General features: G+C 35.2%; 1 protein-coding gene across 3 annotated transcripts in view; it reads right to left on the reverse strand.

Moving 5' to 3' along the window:
- Window positions 1–1828: 1828 nt before the first annotated feature.
- Window positions 1829–22793, reverse strand: part of LOC149797270 (stomatin-like protein 1) — a 35265-nt gene continuing 14300 nt past the window's right edge. For all 3 annotated transcript variants that reach the window (XM_089961980.1, XM_089961981.1, XM_089961979.1), the window contains 5 exons: window positions 17372–17575; window positions 14867–14922; window positions 12527–12636; window positions 8168–8404; window positions 1829–4382 (listed from right to left, as the gene is read on the reverse strand). In XM_089961980.1, coding sequence (XP_089818106.1) covers window positions 4168–4382; window positions 8168–8404; window positions 12527–12636; window positions 14867–14922; window positions 17372–17575 — 822 coding nt within the window. In that variant the 3' untranslated portion in view covers window positions 1829–4167. The remainder of the gene's footprint in view (window positions 4383–8167; window positions 8405–12526; window positions 12637–14866; window positions 14923–17371; window positions 17576–22793) is intronic.

Genomic DNA, 22793 nt, shown 5'->3' on the forward strand with positions numbered 1-22793 from the left:
TGGAACAAATAGAAACTCTTTAAATGACTTTTCAAAACAAACAGAAAACTGTTGCACAAAGGCCTTTCAGTTTCCACCATCAAATATGGCTGCAGGAACTAAAAATGGAAAATCCTGTAAACTTCTCAAAAACTGCTGAAGAGAATATGACAGAAAGCATCCTAACTCAAACTGTTATCAGTTTTGTTTAAACAATGCTGATATGCCTTCAAATATGACTCAGACTGTAGTTACTGACAAGAGGCCCAATATTGTATACATTACCAGTTTATGAACACACCTGTTGAAACTATAAGGAAACGAAAAGGTTTGAGCATTTAGTAATTATGACCATATATACTGGATCATTTCTCTGCATAAAAAAGAAATGTTATTTACACAACCAGCATCTTCACCTGAATTTCTCCCAGACCTAGGTTACTTTACCCTAATTCATAACTTGGAAATTGTTCATTATCCGCAAAGTAGAGGTAAGCTACTGTCCTACTCTTAGTATTGGCATATACAGATGTATACTCTCACTCAATGACAACCATTCTTTCATCTTGGGTCCTAGGCAACAGATTTGAGTGGGTTTTGTAGAACCAACCCCCAGGGTAGGAGGGTGTAAATTTGAAGATGTAAATTTATTTTAGTTGAACATTCTTAAGTTTTTGCATACAGTGGGTTTTATGTGCACTGTATAAATACTGTTATATCTGGAATCATGGTGAGAGGATACATCTTGAGTACTACATCCTCATCACAGACACTGGTCAATGTGAAAAACGTCACACTTCACTGACTTTGGTTAAACTTTGTGGTTTAAGTATATTTTTCAAGCTCTATTCAAGACAGAATTATCAAACTAGATCCAAAACCTTGCAACAGAAATGTCATAATGTCAATTTTTTGCATTAACTTACAACTACTTTGGTGTTTTATCTACTGCATAACACTGCTGTACCTAGAATCATGAAATATACTTGTGTTATCCCTGGAATCATAAAACTTGGTAAATGAATGCACCTCGAGTACCACATTGTCATCACAAAAGCAGGTTACTTATATGTATATTTCATTCTTCAAGGACTTTAGTTATATTGTTGTTTTAAGTTTATATATCGAGCTCTGTTCATGCTAGAATTGTTAAACTTGGTGATTTGTGTGCATTTCTATTAATAACATGCATTTACTACAAAAGAATGTTACTGAGTCAAGTACTTTTCACATTTTACTAGCTTGTGTTAAGTTTTGCTGTTTAGCTCAAAACTAAATAATAATAGATAAACTATTTTCGTTAGCCTCTTGTGTACATGCTGTTATTCCAAAATTAATGAAATTTCATGAGAAGATGTACCCTGATGAGTATTATACCCTTGTTACAAGAGCATTCCCTGCAAGCCATATTTCATGCTTCATTGCCTTGGTTTCAGTCTCAAGCAATGTTTATGCCAGAATCATCAAACTAGGTATGCATCCTTGTTAGTATCACTCTCTTTCAAAAGGGGATTATTATGACCTATGTTTAACATTTTACGGCATATGTTAAGTTTTTGCATTTAGCCCATGACCACAACAGTGTTTTAACTACTGTGTAATACTGCTAAGCCTGGAACCACATAGTGAGAGGATGCATCTTGATGAGCATTAAACCTTCATCTTAAAAGCAGGTCACTGTGACTCATATTTCATTCATCACTAATACAGGGAGACTGCAAATTTGGAGTGCAAAAGAAGTTCAAAAATAAAAAAGAAAGTAAAAAGAAAATTATCTGCAAGTATGATAAATGTTGAGGAACAATATATCCATATGGAATTGTTCTTCAATATCAAAACAAAACAGGTCACCATTTCAGTTCTTTTAATATAAAATATATTTTTTTTATCAGTATATGTAGTATTAACATACATTATTAAAAATACAGTTCACACACATATGGAAATAAATACAAACATGCACGGGAAACAATGTCATACTGAACACCTCAATTAGGCATGACTATATTGATGCATTTAGTATTTGGTGTTAAAGTGTACCATAATTTAAATGATCTACACAACCCCTAATACACAAGAGGAAAGTCCCACTTATACCTCTAGGTAGTTCACACGTAATAAGCATGTAAATGCATATTCAAACATAGAGGGGAAAGAAAAGGTCAAAGAACAAAGTTTTTCTGTTAATGGTGGTCTTTATGCTTATCTTTTTTCCTAGATCATATATATATACTTGGCATAAAAAGGACAAATCATTTATGCAACCAGCTTTGTCCCTAGTATCTCTCCCAACCCCTGGGGACTGGACTGCAATTCATACCTTACATACTGTTCACAGCTCCACCCTTAAATTACATACTTATTTGGCTGTATAAGAGGAATTAATCTTTGTATTCAGCATGAATTTTTCTGTCTGTCCTTAACCTTCTGCAGCCTTGCCCCTAGAGTTGTAACTTGGAAACCAACAAGATCCTGACCCAATGGAGCTATGACTGTTCTGTGGTTAAGGCACTTGACTCATAATCAGAAGGTAGCAGGTTCAATACCCATGATCTGATCAGCCAAGATCCTCATATGCATGGGTCTTGCTCATAATCAAGTTTATCTGTGATCTTGATGATAAAAGTTTACATACCAAATTTGATCAAAATCGGATCAGAAGTATGGCATCTAGAGTGTTTACAAGCTCAGCCAATCAGACACAATTAATCCACGACTACAACAATCCAAGTTTACTTGACAATATGTACACAACCTGATCAGAAATGTCCTCATGTACTCACAAGCTCAGCCAATCAAATGAAAGATCACCTCATTATTAAGTGTAGCTGTTGCTCGTAATCCAACTCATCCAAGATTTTGATGATACAAGTTTACGTGGCAAATCTGATCATAGATAAAGTGTTCACAATCTCAGCAAATCTGATGCGAGACCATCACGTTAATGTGCATAGATATCACTCACAATCAAGTTCATCTGAGATGGCTGTGATGCCAAATCTGAAAAGATATATGGCCTAGAATGTTCCCAAGTTCAGCCAAACAGATGCAAGATCACCTCATTAATATGTACTGATGCCATATATAACTGAATTCATCAGACATCGTGATGATGTAAGCTTACCTACTAAACCTGATAAAACCCCTATCAGTAATTTGGCTTTCTGGGTGTTTACATGTCCAGCCAATCAAATACAAAAGCACTTCATTATTATGCATAGTTGTTGCTCATAAAAATTCATCCAAGATAACTGATACAAGTTTACAATCTGACTGTAAACATGGCCTCTCAAGTATTCCCTAGCTTGAACAAGATTACCTAATATTCTTATTTATCCATGATATTGATGATATAAAACTGTATTCAAAATAAGATCAAACTTGGATCAAAAACCTGACTTCCAGACAAGTAACCAGCTTGTGTTAATGGAAAAATGGACGACTGACAATGGACACATGGCATAAACTCACTAGGCCTTATGTCAGTGTGACTTGTATCACACTTACACTCACCCACCACTCATCTAATCACATGACCCATGTGTACCATGGTAATACTAAACTGGTTCTCTATTCTATACATTAATGCATCTTGTCCAACAAGGAACATTCCAGTCATCTGCTCTAAATGAGACTTCAGAAGTAGGTATGAATTAACCTCATGCTTTTTGAGATATTAAAACAAAAGCTAGATAATTTATCTTTTTACTTGATAATTTAACCTCCAAAACATGCATAGATGATAGAATCTATGATTTCTTTTGATATAATTATGATTAACGCTATTCACTGTATCGATTGATATACATACGAACTAAATCTAACACATCTGCAAATAATGTAACATTCACTCTGACTGGCTGAATGTTAAATTTCTGCCATGAAATATACAGAATATACAGTCAGAAATGTTGAAAATATGATGATGCCGATCATTTCCTCTATTTTAGTCATAAGTTTCCATAGTATATTAGAAAAGGGACAACTGGTTAACTGTTTTCTCTAATGAACTGTATATAAGACTTAATTTTCAATACTATAACCATTGATGAATATCATTGGTCTGAAATCTGTGAAATCAAAACAATGAAATCTATGAATAAAATTAAATCCATTAAAAATCTATGAATGAACAGTTCACTTCAAACTGTTATTAATAATGCTATTAAAATTATATGTCAAATTTGCCTATCCCAGTTTTGATTTAGCAACAAGCCTTTTGAGGACTTCCTCCATTTTAAGAGCTGCTGACAGGTCCCCTGAGACTCTAAGTCGTCCACTCATGTAGGCATGCATGGGCTTCAGTCGCCCCAAGAACATCTCTTGCATGTCCTCCACACTTAATTCCAGGGTTGTATCTGGGTTGCCATGGGGATCTGGTCCCTCTCCTGTACTTCCAGTACCTGTAGATGAGACATTTTGTATTGGAGGAATATACTGTAAACAACAATATTCTTAAGAGAGTCTCAAACTTTTCTGAATACCATATCTTTAGTATAATCAAAACAAAAAATACTCATAACTTATTTATCGCATTTTACCATTTTCATGAACAATAATTTGCAAATGTAGCATTGGAAAATTGGAAAACTTTTCATGCTGGTGCCAAAAATAATTGTAGGTCCACTGATTGCCATACTTTTATGTCTTTTTTTTATAAAAAATTGTATTCTGCAAAACTAACAATAATCAAAACAAACAATAATAAAAAAATAGCAGAAATTGCCAGCCATGATTTTGATGGTGAAAACACATGAATGCTACACGCATTTTGCCTAATGAAGATGTTAGATTAAAATTGGACTAAAATAATTAAATGTAATCATTCTTGTGCGTAATGAAACCAGTACAAGCTGGTTGGATTTGAACACTTTAGTCCATTCAATAACACTCACATAAAATAATTTCACATACTGTTCAAGTGCAGGAATATTTTTGTAAAACTTGTATATACAGTTTTGTTGCTTAATTTACATTCTTTTATTTAAATAATGAAAGGATAATGACAAAACAATTTTCTGTGTGCAAATGTTGACCAAAGCACATGGGAGAGGCTTTCACCCTTGAGTTCAAGCTCGTCCCTCCTGCTATAGCTAACATTTGCACAAGGCAAATTTTGCATTATTTCTACATCAAGAAATTGTCCAAGTTATAATGCTGTATCATAACAATATCTAGACTAATGGAAGTTAAATAAAAAATAAACCACTGTACATGTGTCAGTTTGACACAACATAACATTTCAAGGTCAAATATGGAGAAAATTTTCACTACCCTTATTTTGTATCAACTATGTGGGCCAAATATGTGTAAATTAAAAATTCACTTTCCATGACAATTTATTCACACTAAATTGCTGAGCTAATGTAGACTGTCCTTTTTCTGTTGCTTCTTTTGACAAAGGCACTGTCACTGCAATGTTTTGCATGATGCATGACATCAATGCAGAATCAGTCGACCATCTATTACTGTTGAAGCGTACTTTTGGGAAGCATAGTTTAACATTTATTACGGGCCATGCATGACCAAAACTTGCAACAGGAATGGAAAGAAGTCTTCTTTTTTTCTTCTTTTTAGTCTAAAGGTACTAATTTGATGAAACAGAATCTTACACACGAAACAAACTCTTTTCATAATAAAACTGCATACCATGAAAACATATTAAATGGTTCAGGAGGTATTAACCACACAAGAGAGAAACATTAATCCAAGTTAAGCCCCATTTCCATCTGATTTTCTTGAAAAATGACAACATACCAAATTTGGAAATATGTCTTGATATGTCTATATTAACATTTTCACAAGATACCTGAAATTCTCTGTCAATGTTATTGAACTTGAATTTGAAATCAGTGAACTTGACTCGGGGGACACAGATAAGATATAACCACATGCTAAATTTTATTAAATCTAATGGTTATTCTTGGAAATGAAATGAAGTTCATAAAGACAATCAAGGTATATCTACAAACTAGGTTAAATGATTAAGATCCATTACGTAGCAATAACATGATTTTTGAAGCAATGTTGGAGGTCAGACTGACACCATCTTCATTTAGTACGAAGTAGAAATGATACATCTTTAAGTAAAACCCAAATTATGTATGACCATCCATTCTGAAGGAGTAACGATAATATTTTTATAATGGCCATCAGAGTAGATATCAATGGGATGACATACCATTTCAAATGTTTTTCTGGTATATCCACAAACTAGGTCCAATGATAAAAATCCAGCAAGTAGCAATGACCAAATTTAGTGGCAAATCTGGAGGTCAGTTTTGCACATTTGTGATTAGTACCTAGCAGACATTTAGGTCTTCAAGTGAAAACCCCATGTAGTTTTGATCATCCATCCAGGTCATGAAGTAAAAGTACCAAGAGTTTTAAGATGGAAGCCATACTGGATGTCATTCCAGTGCCATTTTCATTTAGTACAAAGTAGTCATGTATCAAGACTTTTAACGAACACTTAATGCAGATATGGACATCCACGTGGAAGGAACAGCATGCTCTAAATTATTATGTACTTGTGAGTGGGTGTAAAGTGAATCAGTTTGCATTTGCAACATGCACAATAGACAAATGTTGGCATATCTCTACATTGCTTTCATGTAATATGGCTGAAACTGCTTTGGATATTGTGCTTGTGGTTCAGGATATATTAAGTAAACTGTAACACGTAGATGCACAAGCTGGCTCCACCTTATTTTCTAAAAACCAAATATATTATAATCTAAATACCTCTACCAAAATACTGACCAAGATATGTTGTTTATAATGCACCATATTTATGTGGACCTGTTTTATAATGCACCATATTGATGGAGACCTGTTTTATAATGCACCATATTGATGGAGACCTGTTTTATAATGCACCATATTGATGGAGACCTGTTTTATAATGCACCATATTGATGGAGACCTGTTTTATAATGCACCATATTGCTGGAGACTTGTTTTATAATGCACCATATTGCTGGAGACCTGTTTTATAATGCACCATATTGATCTAGACATGTTAAATAATGTACCATATTAATAGAGACATGTTTTATATTGCACCATAGTGATGGACACATCCTTGTAATTTTGACACATTTCAAGTTACTTTCCTCCCATGTTTTGCTAAATATCTTCCATCATAATTCACTGGATGAGAAACAAAATCAGGTCATAATATTATGTCAGATTATAACTTCTTTTTGACGGGGGGCCCTGAATGGCAGAGTGGTCAAAAATGGATCACTGCCATCTCACCTCTGTCTGCGTGGGTTTGAGTCTCAGATTTGGCCTAAGTGGGTACATGAGATAACTTGCCAGTAGCTTCTTGTGAGGCGGTGTTTTTCCCCAGGGTTTTCCCGGTTTCTTCCTCCACCATTAATACTGGCCGCCATGTATAGCCTATCTTGTGCTGTAAAATGGCATTAAACCCTACAACAACAACATTTTTTTTACAGGCATTTTTATCCATTGCAAACTTGCAATGGTCCCTGCCATTTGGGTCTCAGTCCTGAAAGTGTGATGGCCTCAACACAGGAAAGGAAGAATAGTTCCAATTTATAATGTAGCATGTCTTGAAAATAAAATTAGTTTGGCCCTCTCTGTATACTAGTTCATGACAAGAAACAATTCAGATAACATTACAGACTGGCAAAAATATAGTGATTCCTCAGAGAAATAAAAATCTCTGCTAGCAGAAAGGTAAAATTAGAATCTGAAGAACTCTGACTATAATTAGGGTAATCAAAACATTCAAGGTCTGGTGGTCATCTATTTCAATCATGTTTTTGAGCATGGGTAAAAATATGTCAGTTCAAGTTCCAACTTCATATTTTGCCATCAGCTTGAGAAAACATACCTGGTGATCTGTATGAAATATTAAAAATTGTTACAAATTATTTTTTTCTTGTGTCCAGAAACTTGGAGGATCCAGACATTTGGATTACTGATGTAGTTTAAAAAGGCTTGATAAAAACAAGCTGCTATAATGCAAACATTTGGATCTCTACTTTGCCAAAAATGCTGAAATTTGTATGCACAAGTTATAAAAATATTAAATTCGTACTTAGAATATTTATACAATGTTAAGGTATTTTAAAAAAACAAGTAGAATAATACATTTTGGTAGTTAGTAATACTTATTTCTATAATCTATAAACATTCGCTTTTCAAAATTAAGACCTACCATTTTTGAGATCCAGGAAAAAGGTACCCCCATTCTGTCCTGACACCTCAAACTGATAGACAGAACCCACACATCTGACCAAGGACTCGGACAATACCGACTTTATGGCAATTAGGAGTTCTCTTGGGTCAGACAAGGGCTGGAGTGCAATGTCCGCACTCCCCACAGCTCCAACCCCTGAGGGCTGTGGATCTTCTGAAATAGTCCTCACACTGGCTGGCTGGGGTACATGAATGCCTAAAAAAAAAAAGCAAGCGTTGCATAAGATGTAAGTTTTAACTAAAAGAGACACTCAGGCTGGTTTAGAAACATACATATACAAAGGGTATAGCACACATATAGAAAAAATAAAGAATCTATTTAGTGATACAAAATTATTCCAGGTTATAACAAACAGAACACAAAATGATGAAGTGAAACAGCATTCACTTTAAGCTCGTTACTTCTGGACACCAGAGAATCAAGCACAATTTAATATCATCACTGGATACTGCAGGGAGAGAGGAAAGTTTCCAATGCCTACCTCTCCAGTTCTCCATTCTTTATTGTTTTCATGGGGCATCATTTTAGGTGAGACCTGTATTGGTCACATCTTAGACAAATATTAACTTGTATTGGATATAAGCAGCTATTTGGAACATTACGTACAGAAGCAGTTACTGCTGCAGCTGCTGCTGGTGTTGAAGATCATTTAATTAAGACTCTGGGAAGATGGTTTTCATCCCATTACACATTACATTTGGGTGCAGCCATGCCAGATCCAAAATGCGCAATTCTGTTCATAGGACTGCAAATTGGTTTAATAGAAATTTCAACAGCTGATTTCTTCCCCACTGGAGTTTGTTCCATTCTTGCAGTCCTCAACATTGTAACTTTCAACTTTTATTTTCTGTCCTGAACAATGTAACTTTCAACTTTTATTTTTTTAAGTCAAACAATTACTTTGCTTGCTTGTAATGGGATCGCCCAAGTATAGACCTCGGGATCAGCCCAGGGAATGATGGAATTCCCTGGATGAGAGAGAGGTATTAATAACATCAGTAATGAAGTGCAATACTGGATCTAAGCACTCAAGCAGCAGTGATGTTGGAATTGGATCAAGTTCACATGACTTTGGTGCACTCTTCATCACGATTGTACGTACTAAATCCATAGAAACAGGTTCAAATGCTGCTAATGGTTGCCACTGAAAATCTGTATCCCAACTGTACAGTGGTAGAGTCAACTGAAATTGTGTCAAGCTTATTTCTAATGGCTTGTACTTTGTCACGGAAGAAATTTGCAAACAGGTCCGGAAGGTCGACTAGAGAGAAGGTATTTGGAAGTGGTGTACATTTGATCCATGACATAAGCTTGTTGAATTCCCTGGATGAGAGAGAGGTATTAATAACATCAGTAATGAAGTGCAATACTGGATCTAAGCACTCAAGCAGCAGTTATGTTGGAATTGGATCAAGTTCACATGACTTTGGTGCACTCTTCATCACGATTGTACGTACTAAATCCATAGAGACAGGTTCAAATGCTGCTAATGGTTGCCGCTGAAATTCTGTATCCCAACTGAAATTGTGTCAAGCTTATTTCTAATGGTTTGTACTTTGTCACGGAAGAAATTTGCAAACAGGTCCGGAAGGCCGACTAGAGAGAAGGTAGTTGGAAGTGGTGTACATTTGATCCACGACATAAGCTTGTTAGTAATCTCGAAGAGCTCTTTGCATCTGAAACTTTCCTTGATCTTAGTACTGTAGTGGGCTGATTTTGCTGCATGGATTATGTTTGTGACGGTCTTCTTAGCGGCTTCATAGATTTGCTTATGAATAGTGAGTCTGGTGGAAAGCCAAAGCCTCTCAGCTTTACGGTGGTCTCTTTTAGCAGTGCGAAGCTGGTCCCTAACACTGCTACACCATGGAAAAAACTTTTGAATTGATAATCTGCACTTGGTAGCTGGGGCATGTTTGCTGAGCAATGAACGCAGGCAGTTATCGAGTTGTTCTGCTGTAGGAGGTAGGCAAGTTGTTAGGTTTGCTTGAATGTCATGCATTAGTTTGGTTCTATTTATCATATGGAGGTTTGCAAATAAAGGTGGAGGATTAGGGAATGATACATCAAGATGGCATATGATGCAGAGGTGATCTGATGCAAGTTTGTGGGATACCAGGGAGGAATGTAGAATATTATCATCAGGTCTATGAAGAATCCAGTCTAAAATGTGACCATGTTTATGGGTGGGTTGGTTAACTGACTGTTTGAGGTTGAAAACATTAATGGATTCTAGTAGTTTTGATGTGTTTGCATTTCCAGAACAGTCAAAGTGAAAGCTTTAGTCTCCAAGAATAATCAGGTTGCCACCTATCAAATTTCCATACTCCAAGAGATTCGGAAACTGCTCGAAAAAGAGAGATTCAGTCAGCTTGTTTTTCCTACTGGGAGGAGGGCGGTATAGGCAGAAAAAATGGACTGACCTTTGTTCCAGTGTAAGTGTGGTTTGGACTAGTTCAAAATGATGTGTGGTAGAAACTGAAAGTTGTGGTGTGGATAAGACGTTTGTGTGATGACTTGATGGAGTAACCAGTGTGTGTTAGATCCGCACACTTGGTCCCATCGCCTTATGTTTTTAGCCATGTTTCTGTCAGGAAAAAGACGTCAATATTCTGACTGTTGACTATTAACTATTTCTGTATGCTTTTCCGGTGGTCCTACTGATTGGGCATTGAATAATACAATACTCAGAGGTATCTCTTGGATAGTTGACACAAAGGTTGACGATTTAATAGGGATTTGAATTAGGTTATCTAAATTAACGGTCAAATTTTTAAACTGTTGAGCTGGAAAGGGCATAAGGGAGATAACTGGAATGCTTCACCCTGTTCTACACTGGCCAGCTTTGAAACGTTTCTTTTTTTCGCTTCTGTTTACATTTAAGTAATGATGAATGTAGCCCCAGCTCATTTAGTCTAGAGCACAATGTAGTGTGGAGAGCCAAGGAGTGGTCATTTAAAGCAATTAATGAGGGTCCATCATAGCATAAATGGGTTGACTGGCAAGTATCATGTGATGGCGGTTTATTCAACAACAAAGGAAGTTGTAGCAGTGGAGCAAGACAGCTGAGAAAAAGTCTAATTGTTCTCGTTTCCAAAACAAGGAGATGAAGAAACACGTACAAACTGAACAACCAATACACGATGAGCACAATAACGTAAATGAAGACAGGCAACAAGTACATATATCATGAAATACGGCACCAAAAAACGGAACAGCTGCTTCAAGCCAGTTAAGCGATAGCGGCCATCTTGTACAAGGTCTAAAAATGGTTGGATTTCAGAATTCCCCATGATTATCAATAATCCCCATCCAAAGTAAAATCTAATGCAAACCATGTAGATCATTATATATAAAAAACATCTCAAAAACAATAATCAGCATTATACTGTTGAAACTCATCTTTCTACAGACCTTATTTCATGGGCAGCTGTACATTGGATACCACAGCCTCATTTTTTAAGCTTGGACCTAGTTCTAATGCTGTCATTGGTAACAAGTCAATGAGTGAGGATTCTGATTTTCATTCGGACTATAATTCAGATTGGTCATCAACTGAAGCATTGGATTCTGATGCCCTGCCTATAGATACGGCATGCAAAGATCTGGATCATCTAGACACTTAACAGTATTGTCCTAATCAATAAACAGTGGCTATAATATGATGCCCTGCCTCAAGATATAGTATGGATAAATCTGGATCATCTAGACACTTGAAAGTATTGTTATAAACAGTGGCTGTGTTATGGAGAATTTAATATAATATAAAACATTTACATATGACCAGATTATATATATATATATATATATATATATATATGTGTGTGTGTGTGTGTGTGTGTTCCTTTTTTTTATCCAGTTTTGATTATACTGATGAACTTAATTAGGGTTGATAGTCATATCTATTAGCATTTACCATCAAGTCAGTCACTTCATTTCATCTTCTTGTATGGACAGGACCAGCTGTTTATGGACAGGACCTGTAGCATTTGTATGTTTGGGATTGCAGGATTTTATGGCCACTTTTGCACACTGTTAATGTATCATCAAGGATGCTCCAGAATAAGGAGGAGGATGGCAATTGCATAAAATGAATTAAATATAAGTGGTGAAGAAAACCCAAACTTACAGTGTTTTTTTTTGCTTTCTGAAAATGAAACAATGGGTGGTGAGGCCTCTGATGTCCGCCAATCATTCCTTCTGAACTCCTTAAAAAAACCTCAGGAGACATACATCTGTGATACTTCAAATTTGGGATTATCAATGAAACAATATAATAAAAGTGTTATACACAAACAAAACCTGCATCCTAACTACTACCTGAGGGTGATGTGAAAGCCTGGAACACCTGCTGTAACACCTGGGTTATCCCAGACCCACCACCAAACATACTATTAGGGTTTGGGCGCTGCAAGATCCTCAGCTCTGACCTGTAACAGTAAAATACACCTCTTCTCATTCAAGAACAAATACAACAGTGCTGCATTACATTCTTTGATAATTGGTATTCAAATTTATCATCTGTGAGAAAATATTATACTGCCAGGGTGGCAATAAAAGTGGTACCATTGCAATATCACCCCTGGAACAACTTTCTTTTTCACATTTAGGAAATATCTGCCCTTAGGTAAGATGAACTTTCTATATTTAATTAATTTATATATATGTATATATATATATATATATATATATATATATATATATATATATATATATATATATATATATATATATATATATATATATATATATATATATCTATCTATCTCTGTCTCTCTCTCCAGTGTGAACAGATCACAATAAAAATGCTTCAGTCTACACTGTACTTTATGAGTGTACTGAGAAGCAATAAGGATGTATGTTTAAAAGCAAACTCAAAAACATGTATATATGATTATTTACAATAATTTTTCACACGAGTCACCTAAAAATGCATACTGTCATTGACTGAACTTACATGGCCCATTTCTATTTAATATAAAGTATCTTTTGTTGCCAAAATAACTCATATCCTCCATAACAAATGATGAAAGTTTAAATGAGAAACTCAATCGAATATACATGTAATACTAAACTAACAATTTTACCTCTCATCTCACTGAAACTTATGTTTGTCAACTTTGGGGAAATGGAGTGGTATCATTATGCTAGTTTTGCCTTTTTTTTATATACCTTTTTTGTCGCTGATACACATCTGATACAGCCTCTATCCCCATGACTTGGCAAGCAGGCTGTATGATATGTGCAACCCATGGATGATCAGCATTAATAATCCACTAAAGTGATCACTACTAGAGATACAGGCTTATGACCTTTATCAAGCCCATAAGAAAGACAAAACCTGAGCAGATTAACACTACTAATCACAACCCATGGAATGATTAGCGCGCTTTTGAGACTGTATACAGTATCTGCACACATCAGTCGCTAGGCAGCCAGTACTGGATCGATTGATACTTCCCAAGGCTTAAGTGGCTTTCAAAATTACTAAATATACTCAAAGTCCAACAGCAAACTGCTAAGACCTAGATCTACCATTGCATACTGTGCCCACAGATCTAGATTCATGTAGACTGTTATGAGTAAGCAACACAGACCCTGATCTGTTGTTTGCAGCTGGACTCAATTTATAAATTAGTACATGTATTTACTAGCAACTCTTAGCATGCAACACAAGATGTTCAAATACAGAATATAATACGGACCTCATACAATGTAATTTATTTCTTCCCAATCTAGTAATAATATTGGATACTGCAATATCTGCACATTTTTTGAACACTTATACAATTTACTGAGAGGTCCACAGTGGTTGGCTATTTTCTGTTTTAACTTTTGACTTATATCACATGTAATGATCTGCATTGAAAGATCATCTGTGTTACACAATGTAATGATCTATAACAAGAGCTGATTTGTGTATGTATAAAAGTAATGATCTGTATTGAGAGATCATCTGTGTTACATAATGTAATGATCTGTATTGAGAGATCATCTGTTACATGACACAATGATCTGTATTGAGAGATCATCTGTTATATAAAGTATAATCTGTATTGAGAGATCTGTGTAATATAATAATGTAATGATCCGTATTGAGAGATGATTGAAAGATCATCTGTTACATGATGTGATGACCTGCATTGAGAGATCATCTGTTACATGATGTAATGATCTGCACTGAGAGATCATCTGTTACATGATGCAATCTGTATTGAGAGATTATTTGTGATACATAATACAATGATACGTATTGTGAGATCATCTGTGTAACCTAATAATGTAATGATCATTATTGAGGGATCATCTGTTACATGATACAATGATCTGTATTGAGAGATTATTTGTGATACATAATATAATGATCTGTATTGGAGATCATCTGTTTTCAGAGACCACATTTTGTTGCCAGAAGGGTGCAGGTTTCACACGATGACTTTCATAATACTAGGTGTCAGGTGAATACATCTGCATTTCAAGATTATGACAAATTATCTGTCCAATGTATGATGATAGGACAGAAGTTTCTAAAAATGAGATTAAGACTTTCATCATAAATTTGGCAAGGCACAAATCTTATTCTCCCATCACATCCACATACATGGAGAATATTTCAATAAATACATGTAGTATTCATATTTACTGCAGGCAATAACTTACAGTTCCAAACGATCTATCTTGATTCCCCAGCTCTCAGCAGTCCTATTGCAGTCATTCTGGAGAAGAAAAATGCAAAGAAATTTCCACTAGCGAGTCTTCTTCAATCTGAACAATTACATGAAATAGTTGTACGGTAAGAAGTGGACTTAATGGATAAAGACATTATGTGACACAGTTGTATGACATGATATCGTCTTGATAAAAAAAGACAATAATGTATATACTTGTTTATGAGCTGAATAATTTAGAAAAAATAAAAGCCTGAAAAGAAGGGAGGTCAACTTATCTACTGAACAAGGTCTAAAACTGGAAAATTTGTATGTTTTCTAATTTACTGGTATATATTGTTATAGTAGATTACTGAGGACAAGATTGCATGCCTGTACTGAAACCTCATGGCTTATTAAAGAAGGAATAGTTGTAAATAAACAAGTATCTATTCCTGCCAGTCAATAATTTTGCATTTGTAAATTGTCATGCAGACTCTGTCCATATCTGGTTAATTCATACACACCAGCTTCGAATTTAATTTACTCCAAATCTTCCATATCCAGAAACAATTCTTAAATTTAAGCAACCTCATATGGCTGTATGTTTAAATGCTATTTATTATAATGCAAAGCAGATATCAATTGACCTTTAAAAGTGAACTGTTGTTTCACAGAACAAAATTATCATTTCAAAAATGCAAAATATAGCAAATAGTGTTTTCACATTTAAGACCAACATAATATATCACCCTATTAATATTTTTTGTTATAACTTGATGTAAACCTTAATTATGTCACATAGAAACATCCTATTTTAATGCACAATCTGTCCTTTATTTGATGAAAAGACCCTGAAACATGTGTTCAGAAGACATAAAACTAACAAAATACATGAGAGTTGTCAGTGGGCGGGAGAGGCAGCAAGTCAGTGCTGGTTAACAGGAGGATTGGGGGATGAGAAACTTTGTTTTCTCTGTCTCTCTCTCTCCCACCCACCTTCTGGTCTGCTTGAGAAAATTTTGGGCATATGGTTGCCTACAATTTGCCTAGTCATGAAAAGGATGTCACTGTTGCAGTGAAGTATAGTGCTGTCTTTTGAACAACAATCATTCCTTTTCTGGTATGGCTCCTGATGAGACTGCGAAGAAGTGGGGGATTGCAATAACAGCTTAAATGACAACTCTTGCACTGCCTGTTTTTGTGCTTCCTCAATTCAGCCCTTGCCCAATGGGGATACTAAATGGAGAGCTTGCAGGGCCACCACAAGGCAGGAGATAAGAGAAGTTTGCAAAATGGTGCCTCTTCTTATCAGATGAAGATTACATGAAGCTGTCAGAGCATTTGCCATCTTATCATGTGGTGAGCTGTCCTGTTGACTACATTCTTAACATAGCATAATGACTGCCATGTGTAATCACTCTCTGCCTTCCTGAGTTTGTGCATGGTATTGACTGCCAGAGGAGGAGTGCAATCAGCCAGTGGCAAAATTCTGTAGATCTCTTAAATTTCTCTTTTTCTATATTTTCAGAGAGAGAGAAAGACAGAGAGAGAGATGGTTTAACCTTTTTGTCTTTCTGGAAGACTTTGATTCAGAGGCAACAGAAGTTAATTCCCAATATTAACATGATTGGGTAATTTATTTAATAGAGAAATGACAAAAGCTGCATACCTTATCTTGAAGCACTGTCTTTACCATGAAAACTAGTTTTTCAAATTCAATCTCTTGCTAATTTTGCAAAAATTTTATGCATTTATGATTTGTAGCAATACAATATGACAATCACTACAAACAGCTTATCAAATAATTAAACTTGCTTCATAAATTTCTTTATTTAATGAACAATCATGTAAAGTTACTCTGTACAATTCATGCAAGATCCTTTAAATAATTATACAAGATTCTTTAGTCAATCATGTCAAATCCTCAAGTCGATTAAGTAATATCATTTAGACAATCATGCAAAATTCTCAGATTCTCGTGTTAATTATTCAGTTCATCTAGACAATCATGCAAGAGTCTCTAGTCAATCACGTCAAATCCTCCAGACAATTATACAAGATCCTCTAAACAATTATACAAGATTCTCTTGACAATGAAGTAAGATCCTCTAGACAATTATACAAGATTAGACAATAATACAACATCCTCCAGACAATCAAGTACAATCCTCGTGACAATTACATGTTTCTCAAGACAATTATACATGATCCTCCAGACAAGTAAGATCCTCCTGACAATTAAAATCCTCTAGACAATTATACAACATCCTCCTGACAATTAAGTAAGATCAGCCAGACAATTATACAAGATCCTCCAGACAATTATACAAGATCCTCCTATAGAAGATCCTCCAGACAATTATACAAGATTCTCTAGACAACTATGCAAAATCCTCCAGACAATTATACAAGATCCTCCAGACAATTATGCAAGATCCTCTAGACAGTTAAATAGGATCTTCAAGACAATTATACAAGATCCTCCAGACAATTATGTAAGATCCTCTAGACATACCATGATGTGAGAGACGATATTTCCCTTATGTGTCTCTATATCCTCCAGTCCATACTTGACAATATGGTTGTTCAGCACAGTCCTGACAAGGCATCTGACTGACACATTGATATCCTGTACTGCAGTCACCGATCTCACAACATCAGAAGTTAGGTAGTGAACAGTGGCTCCAAGTTCCACAATCCCTCCATCTGATGTTATCACCTGGAGAACAGAAAAGACCAATCAACTTGCAGTCTCCAATCAGAGATATGTTTTTATCTCAACAATATAATTATGATAGCATTCATAGTAAAAGATATTACAGTTGCAACAATGAAGCAGTATTTGTTGTTGTTGTTGTTGTGGGGTTTAACACCATTTTTCAGCACACGATAGGCTATACATGGAGGCCAGTATTATAGGTGGAGGAAGAACACCGGAAAGAACCACTGACCCACGAGAAGCTACTGGCAAGCTTTCTCACATACCCACATTAGCCAAATCCATGACTCGAACCCATGCAGACAGAGCTGAGATGGCAGTGATCCGTAACGGAAAACACTTTAGACCACTCGGCCACCCAAAGCAATATTTACCATGAACACTGATACTGTAATGATGATATATAACTTTGCCTCCTTGTATCACCCACAAACAAGGCTCAAAGTGATTATCAAATTTAATTCTGTAACTCTGTCAAATTGACACTTTCAAGTCCAGAAGTTACTAAATATGCAGACTGCTTTGATATCAAATTTTATCATGTTATGGATAGTTTCAACACAAAATTCATTATTCATTTATTCTAATGACTGGAGAACTTAAATATATAATACATATACAGTGGGCACAAATTCCCTGCAATAAGAGTACAAACTTTCTACTTTGTACTCTGTGAATATCCTTCATGTTATGGTCTAAAATGTTAGTTTTGACCAGGTACCTTGGAATCCATTAGTATGAGAGCCATATTAAGGGATTGTGGGTCTAATACCTGCCTAGGCCAGCTGCATCACAGACCTGCCAACCCTGATGAGTCCATCTCAGTAAGGCAGTTGATTGTTTTCCGTAATATTGACCAGTTTTCAGTAAGGTGTAACAAAATATCAATAACTGCTATTGTAAAAGCTGGAAAACATAATTAAAAGTTTGATGCATCGACGATAAACATTATGTTCAACTGAAAAGTTTTTAAAGTATGTGTGGACTTTATTTACCACTAGTACAGTAGCACAAACTCTAGTTCCAAACCCTCTGCGGCTCAATGGCTTGTTGCTATCTCTCAACCTGACATTATTCTTGGAAATTCTTTTCCATTTCACATGACAATGGCAATCACATCTCCCACCACAAGACATACTCAAATTGGCACGTGATGTCCAAAAAATGTACTTGTGTCCTTTCCAACTTTTATTCACAAAAATCTAAATACTCCTTTTTATTCTTCTTTGTTGATTATTAACACTTTTCTAGAAGCTTAATTTCCCTTTCATCTTAAACATGCATCACTTTATGGACGCCATTTAAAAAAATTCAATAATCAACAGTTTGATCATGCAGATGCTTAACATGAACAAATAGGTGCAGTTTAAAGTGTCTGAGGTGCTTCTGTAAATTTAGTCTGGTTCCCTGACTAATTTCACTAATTCTTAGATGAAACCCAGATCCAAATAAAACACGGATGAACCAATTATCCCGCTTTTTGGCAATGATCATTTTTCCGTAGTTTTAGCTAGTATGCCGTAAGTTCGTATTTTAAGGGCAATTTTCATAAGACTTACAACAAAATCGTAAGAGTTGGCAGGTCTGGATGGCATCAGTGTCTCAAGTTTTATGTATACTTAATCTGTATTGCATGCTTAACCTTTGTCCATGATTGTAGCTGTACTTTAAATTATGGCCACTTGTAAAAAAAATATTTATGTAGCATTTGAGTTAACGGCCAGTTTATTTCCAATGAGTGTGTGTGTGGCTTGATTTTTAATGTAGCTTTAACAATTTTTCAGTCATATCACTACAATGTCTGCAATGTGGCAGTTTATAGTGATATCTAGCACTGGAGCATCATGCCACAGACATGTAGCATGATGTCCCACCCAGTCACATTATCCTGACACCAGGCCGACCAGTCCTAAGACTAACCTCTTGATGCTGAGCATCAAGCGAGGCAGCTGTTAGTACCATTTTTGTAAGTCTTTGGTATGACTCAGCCGGGGATCGAACCCATGACCTCCCGCATCCAGGGCAGACGCTCTAACCACTTGGCCACCGGAACAGCATATTTCCAGTGAGACAAGGTCATCTATTGGATTGCTTCAAATCCTATTACAATGTAGGTCAAGTGAAAATGTGAATAAATAAGGATTTGATAAACAAATAACTCACTCCTGTTTTAGATCAGTCTGTGGGAATCCATTTGTGATCAGAGTTTACAGTAAATGTGTTGCTGACACCAGCTATAATTCGAGAGGAATTATTTATTTAAAATATTCACTAGAATTTACCAAAGTGCTTGACATGCACTTTTGGATTCATACACTACTTTGGATTGGGAATTAATTCAATGACATTCTGAATAGCATCACTGTGTTATATCAAGACATTAAAGACTATTGGAATTCATCTGGAACATTATATATTTTTGGACTTGTGATAGGACATTTAGGATTATTTAGAATTTAATTCATAATATTGCGTTTTTGAATTTTCATTTTTATATTGTAGGGAAATAAATAAGTTGTTGGTTTTACTTAAATTGCTGGTTTCACTTTCTTCCTATTACATATATTAAGACCTTGAGTTGTAACCAAGGAAAGGCATTTACTACCATTTGCTTGGCATGATACATGTTTTAAAATTGTCATTAAAACCCATAAATAAAAAAAACTGAATCCATCTGCTCTACATTCAAAACTGTGTTTTATCAAAGCCTTGTTGAAATATAGAGTTCCAAGATAAGCTATCACAACAACATCCTCAACAACCACAAGAAGAACAATAACAACTCTTGGTTCTCATAAACTTGCATGGCTACAGACAACAGTTAATAAAAACCAAATGGGGTCTTTATTTATTCTTCACAAAATTTGTATCAAAAAAAGATATGCAAGAATGCACTCTTACTTTAGTCAGTGTAAACTGGTACACAACAAAGAAAAATTCCAACACTCACCTGATATTTAGTTTTAACATGCATTATACACAATACCAATGCAATGATCATCAACAATAAAACAAAAATAAAAAATATGTACCATATATACAGGAATTTAAGTTGAGTCCAACTGCATCAGCATATATTCTGATCTGCTGTTGAACAATGCACTGACAGATCAGGGCCATGTTGCTTGTTTTACTGATTACTTCATAAAAAAATAGCAGAGACCCAGGTCTGCAGGCACATTATGTAATGGTTGATCTAAGTCTGGGCAAGTGGACTGAACTTATAAGCAAGTGTTATGTTCTTTAATATCCCTAAAACACACACACACACCCGGCAAAATCTAACTAATGATAATAAGTATAATTTACAACAATAAAACAATTACAAAAATTAGATAAAATCATTTACCAGGAGTTACAAAATATATAGATATACATAACACTATCCCTCATAAGAAAAAAAAAAAGATGTATACAATGAAACACATACACACATACATGATAATAATGAAATTCCACAGGAAGATTTATAATGAATACACAAAAATGAAAACAATTTAAAACAATATACAACTCATATATAAAAGTGCATCTTTGATTAAATTGTCTTTATGCTTGATGTTGTGAATGTCAATGTTGTATTCTGGCAACATCAAAATCCATCTCAGCAACCTGATTTCTATATTACAATTTGTTGATGAAAGTAAGGGAGCTGTGATCACTGAATACAATATTGGAGAAGGATCAGAATTAATATACACTTCAAAGTGCTGCAAAGCCAGAATTAAAGCCAAACGCTCCTTCTGAATAGTGGAATACATCTCTGGCGTTTATTTTTTTTTTTATAGAAATAGTGCACTGCATGATCCATGCCATTTGTATTTTCCTTAATTAATAGTCCATCAACCACTACATCACTTACATCAACAGGCATTTTAAATGGTTGATTGAAATCTGGAGATGAAATAACTAATGCACTTTTAAATATGGCCTTTAATCTATCAAATTCCTCCTAAATTTTGTCAGACCAATAAAATTTCTTCTTCTTACTCAATAAATTAGTCAGAGGCTCAGCAATTATGGAAAAAGTTGAGCAAAATTTGACAATATCCAGCTGTACACAAACATTACATTGATTGCTTTTTACTGATTCACATATGGAATTCGGAGATAGCTTTAACCTTAGCTTATACTGGCCTAACTTGATCATGTCCCACAATATGTCTTAAAAATGTGACACAAGCTTGGTAAAACTCATTTTTACCTAAATTATTCGTCAAATGTACCTCACTTAAGTGAGTGAAGAATTCCTGATGATCTCCCCAGGAATCATGGTAACAATGACGTTGTGGGTGCATGCATTGCAACCATCTATACAAGATGTTATCATGTTCATTATGAGCTGGAATGCTGAGGGAGAATTTCTCATACCAAATGACAACTTTGTATTGATAGTTGCAAAGGCTGAAATGTATTTTACTTTATCCATAAGTTGAATCTGCCAGAATGTAACAGGTCAAACCTAGTGACAGAGTTTGTATTTCCAATTCTGTCAGTACACTCATCAATTCATGGTATCAGAAATGAATTTGTTTTGGTGACACTGTTCACTTTTCTTTCATCAGTGCACATATGGAAAGATTTATCTGGTTTTGGCACAAGAATACACAGTAAACTCCAATTACTTTTGCTTGGTTCAACTGAGTCATTCTCCAACAAATATTCAACTTTCTTTTTCAACCATTCCTGCTTTAGAGAATTCATCCTGTAAGGATGTTATTTTGCAGGTTTAGATTTTGTTTGTTCATGTTGGAACATACAGTAACAAGTATTCACATTCAAATATTAGCTGCTTAACTCATTCTTTTTCCTGTGGCTGTAGATGTGAAAGTTTATTGTCCAGATTCTTTTAATATTTCAGAATTTTGTTGAAGAGTCATTGAACCAAAGTCACTACAATCTGGTTGTACATCATCATTTAAATCGTCACTATGTGGGACAGGAACAACTAAACTTAATGAATGATTTACAAGGCTACCTCAATCAACTTATTCCTTTACCATGTTTATATGGCAGAGTTGCTCCCATTTCTGCCTCCCAGGAGTGTCAATGATATAATTTAAGTCATGTACTTTCATGTTAAGTGTATTGGGACCATACTACCTAGCATGAAGAGGACTTTAAAGTATAGGCAAGACAGCCAGAACTTTATCACCAGGTTGAAAAGTTCTTTCTTTTGTAGTTTTGTCATACCTTATTTTCATTTTCAATAACTTCA

This window comes from Sinohyriopsis cumingii, chromosome 6 (assembly GCF_028554795.1).
Source record: "Sinohyriopsis cumingii isolate HCF-2022 chromosome 6, ASM2855479v2, whole genome shotgun sequence".
Classification (NCBI taxonomy): Eukaryota; Metazoa; Mollusca; class Bivalvia; order Unionida; family Unionidae; genus Sinohyriopsis; species Sinohyriopsis cumingii.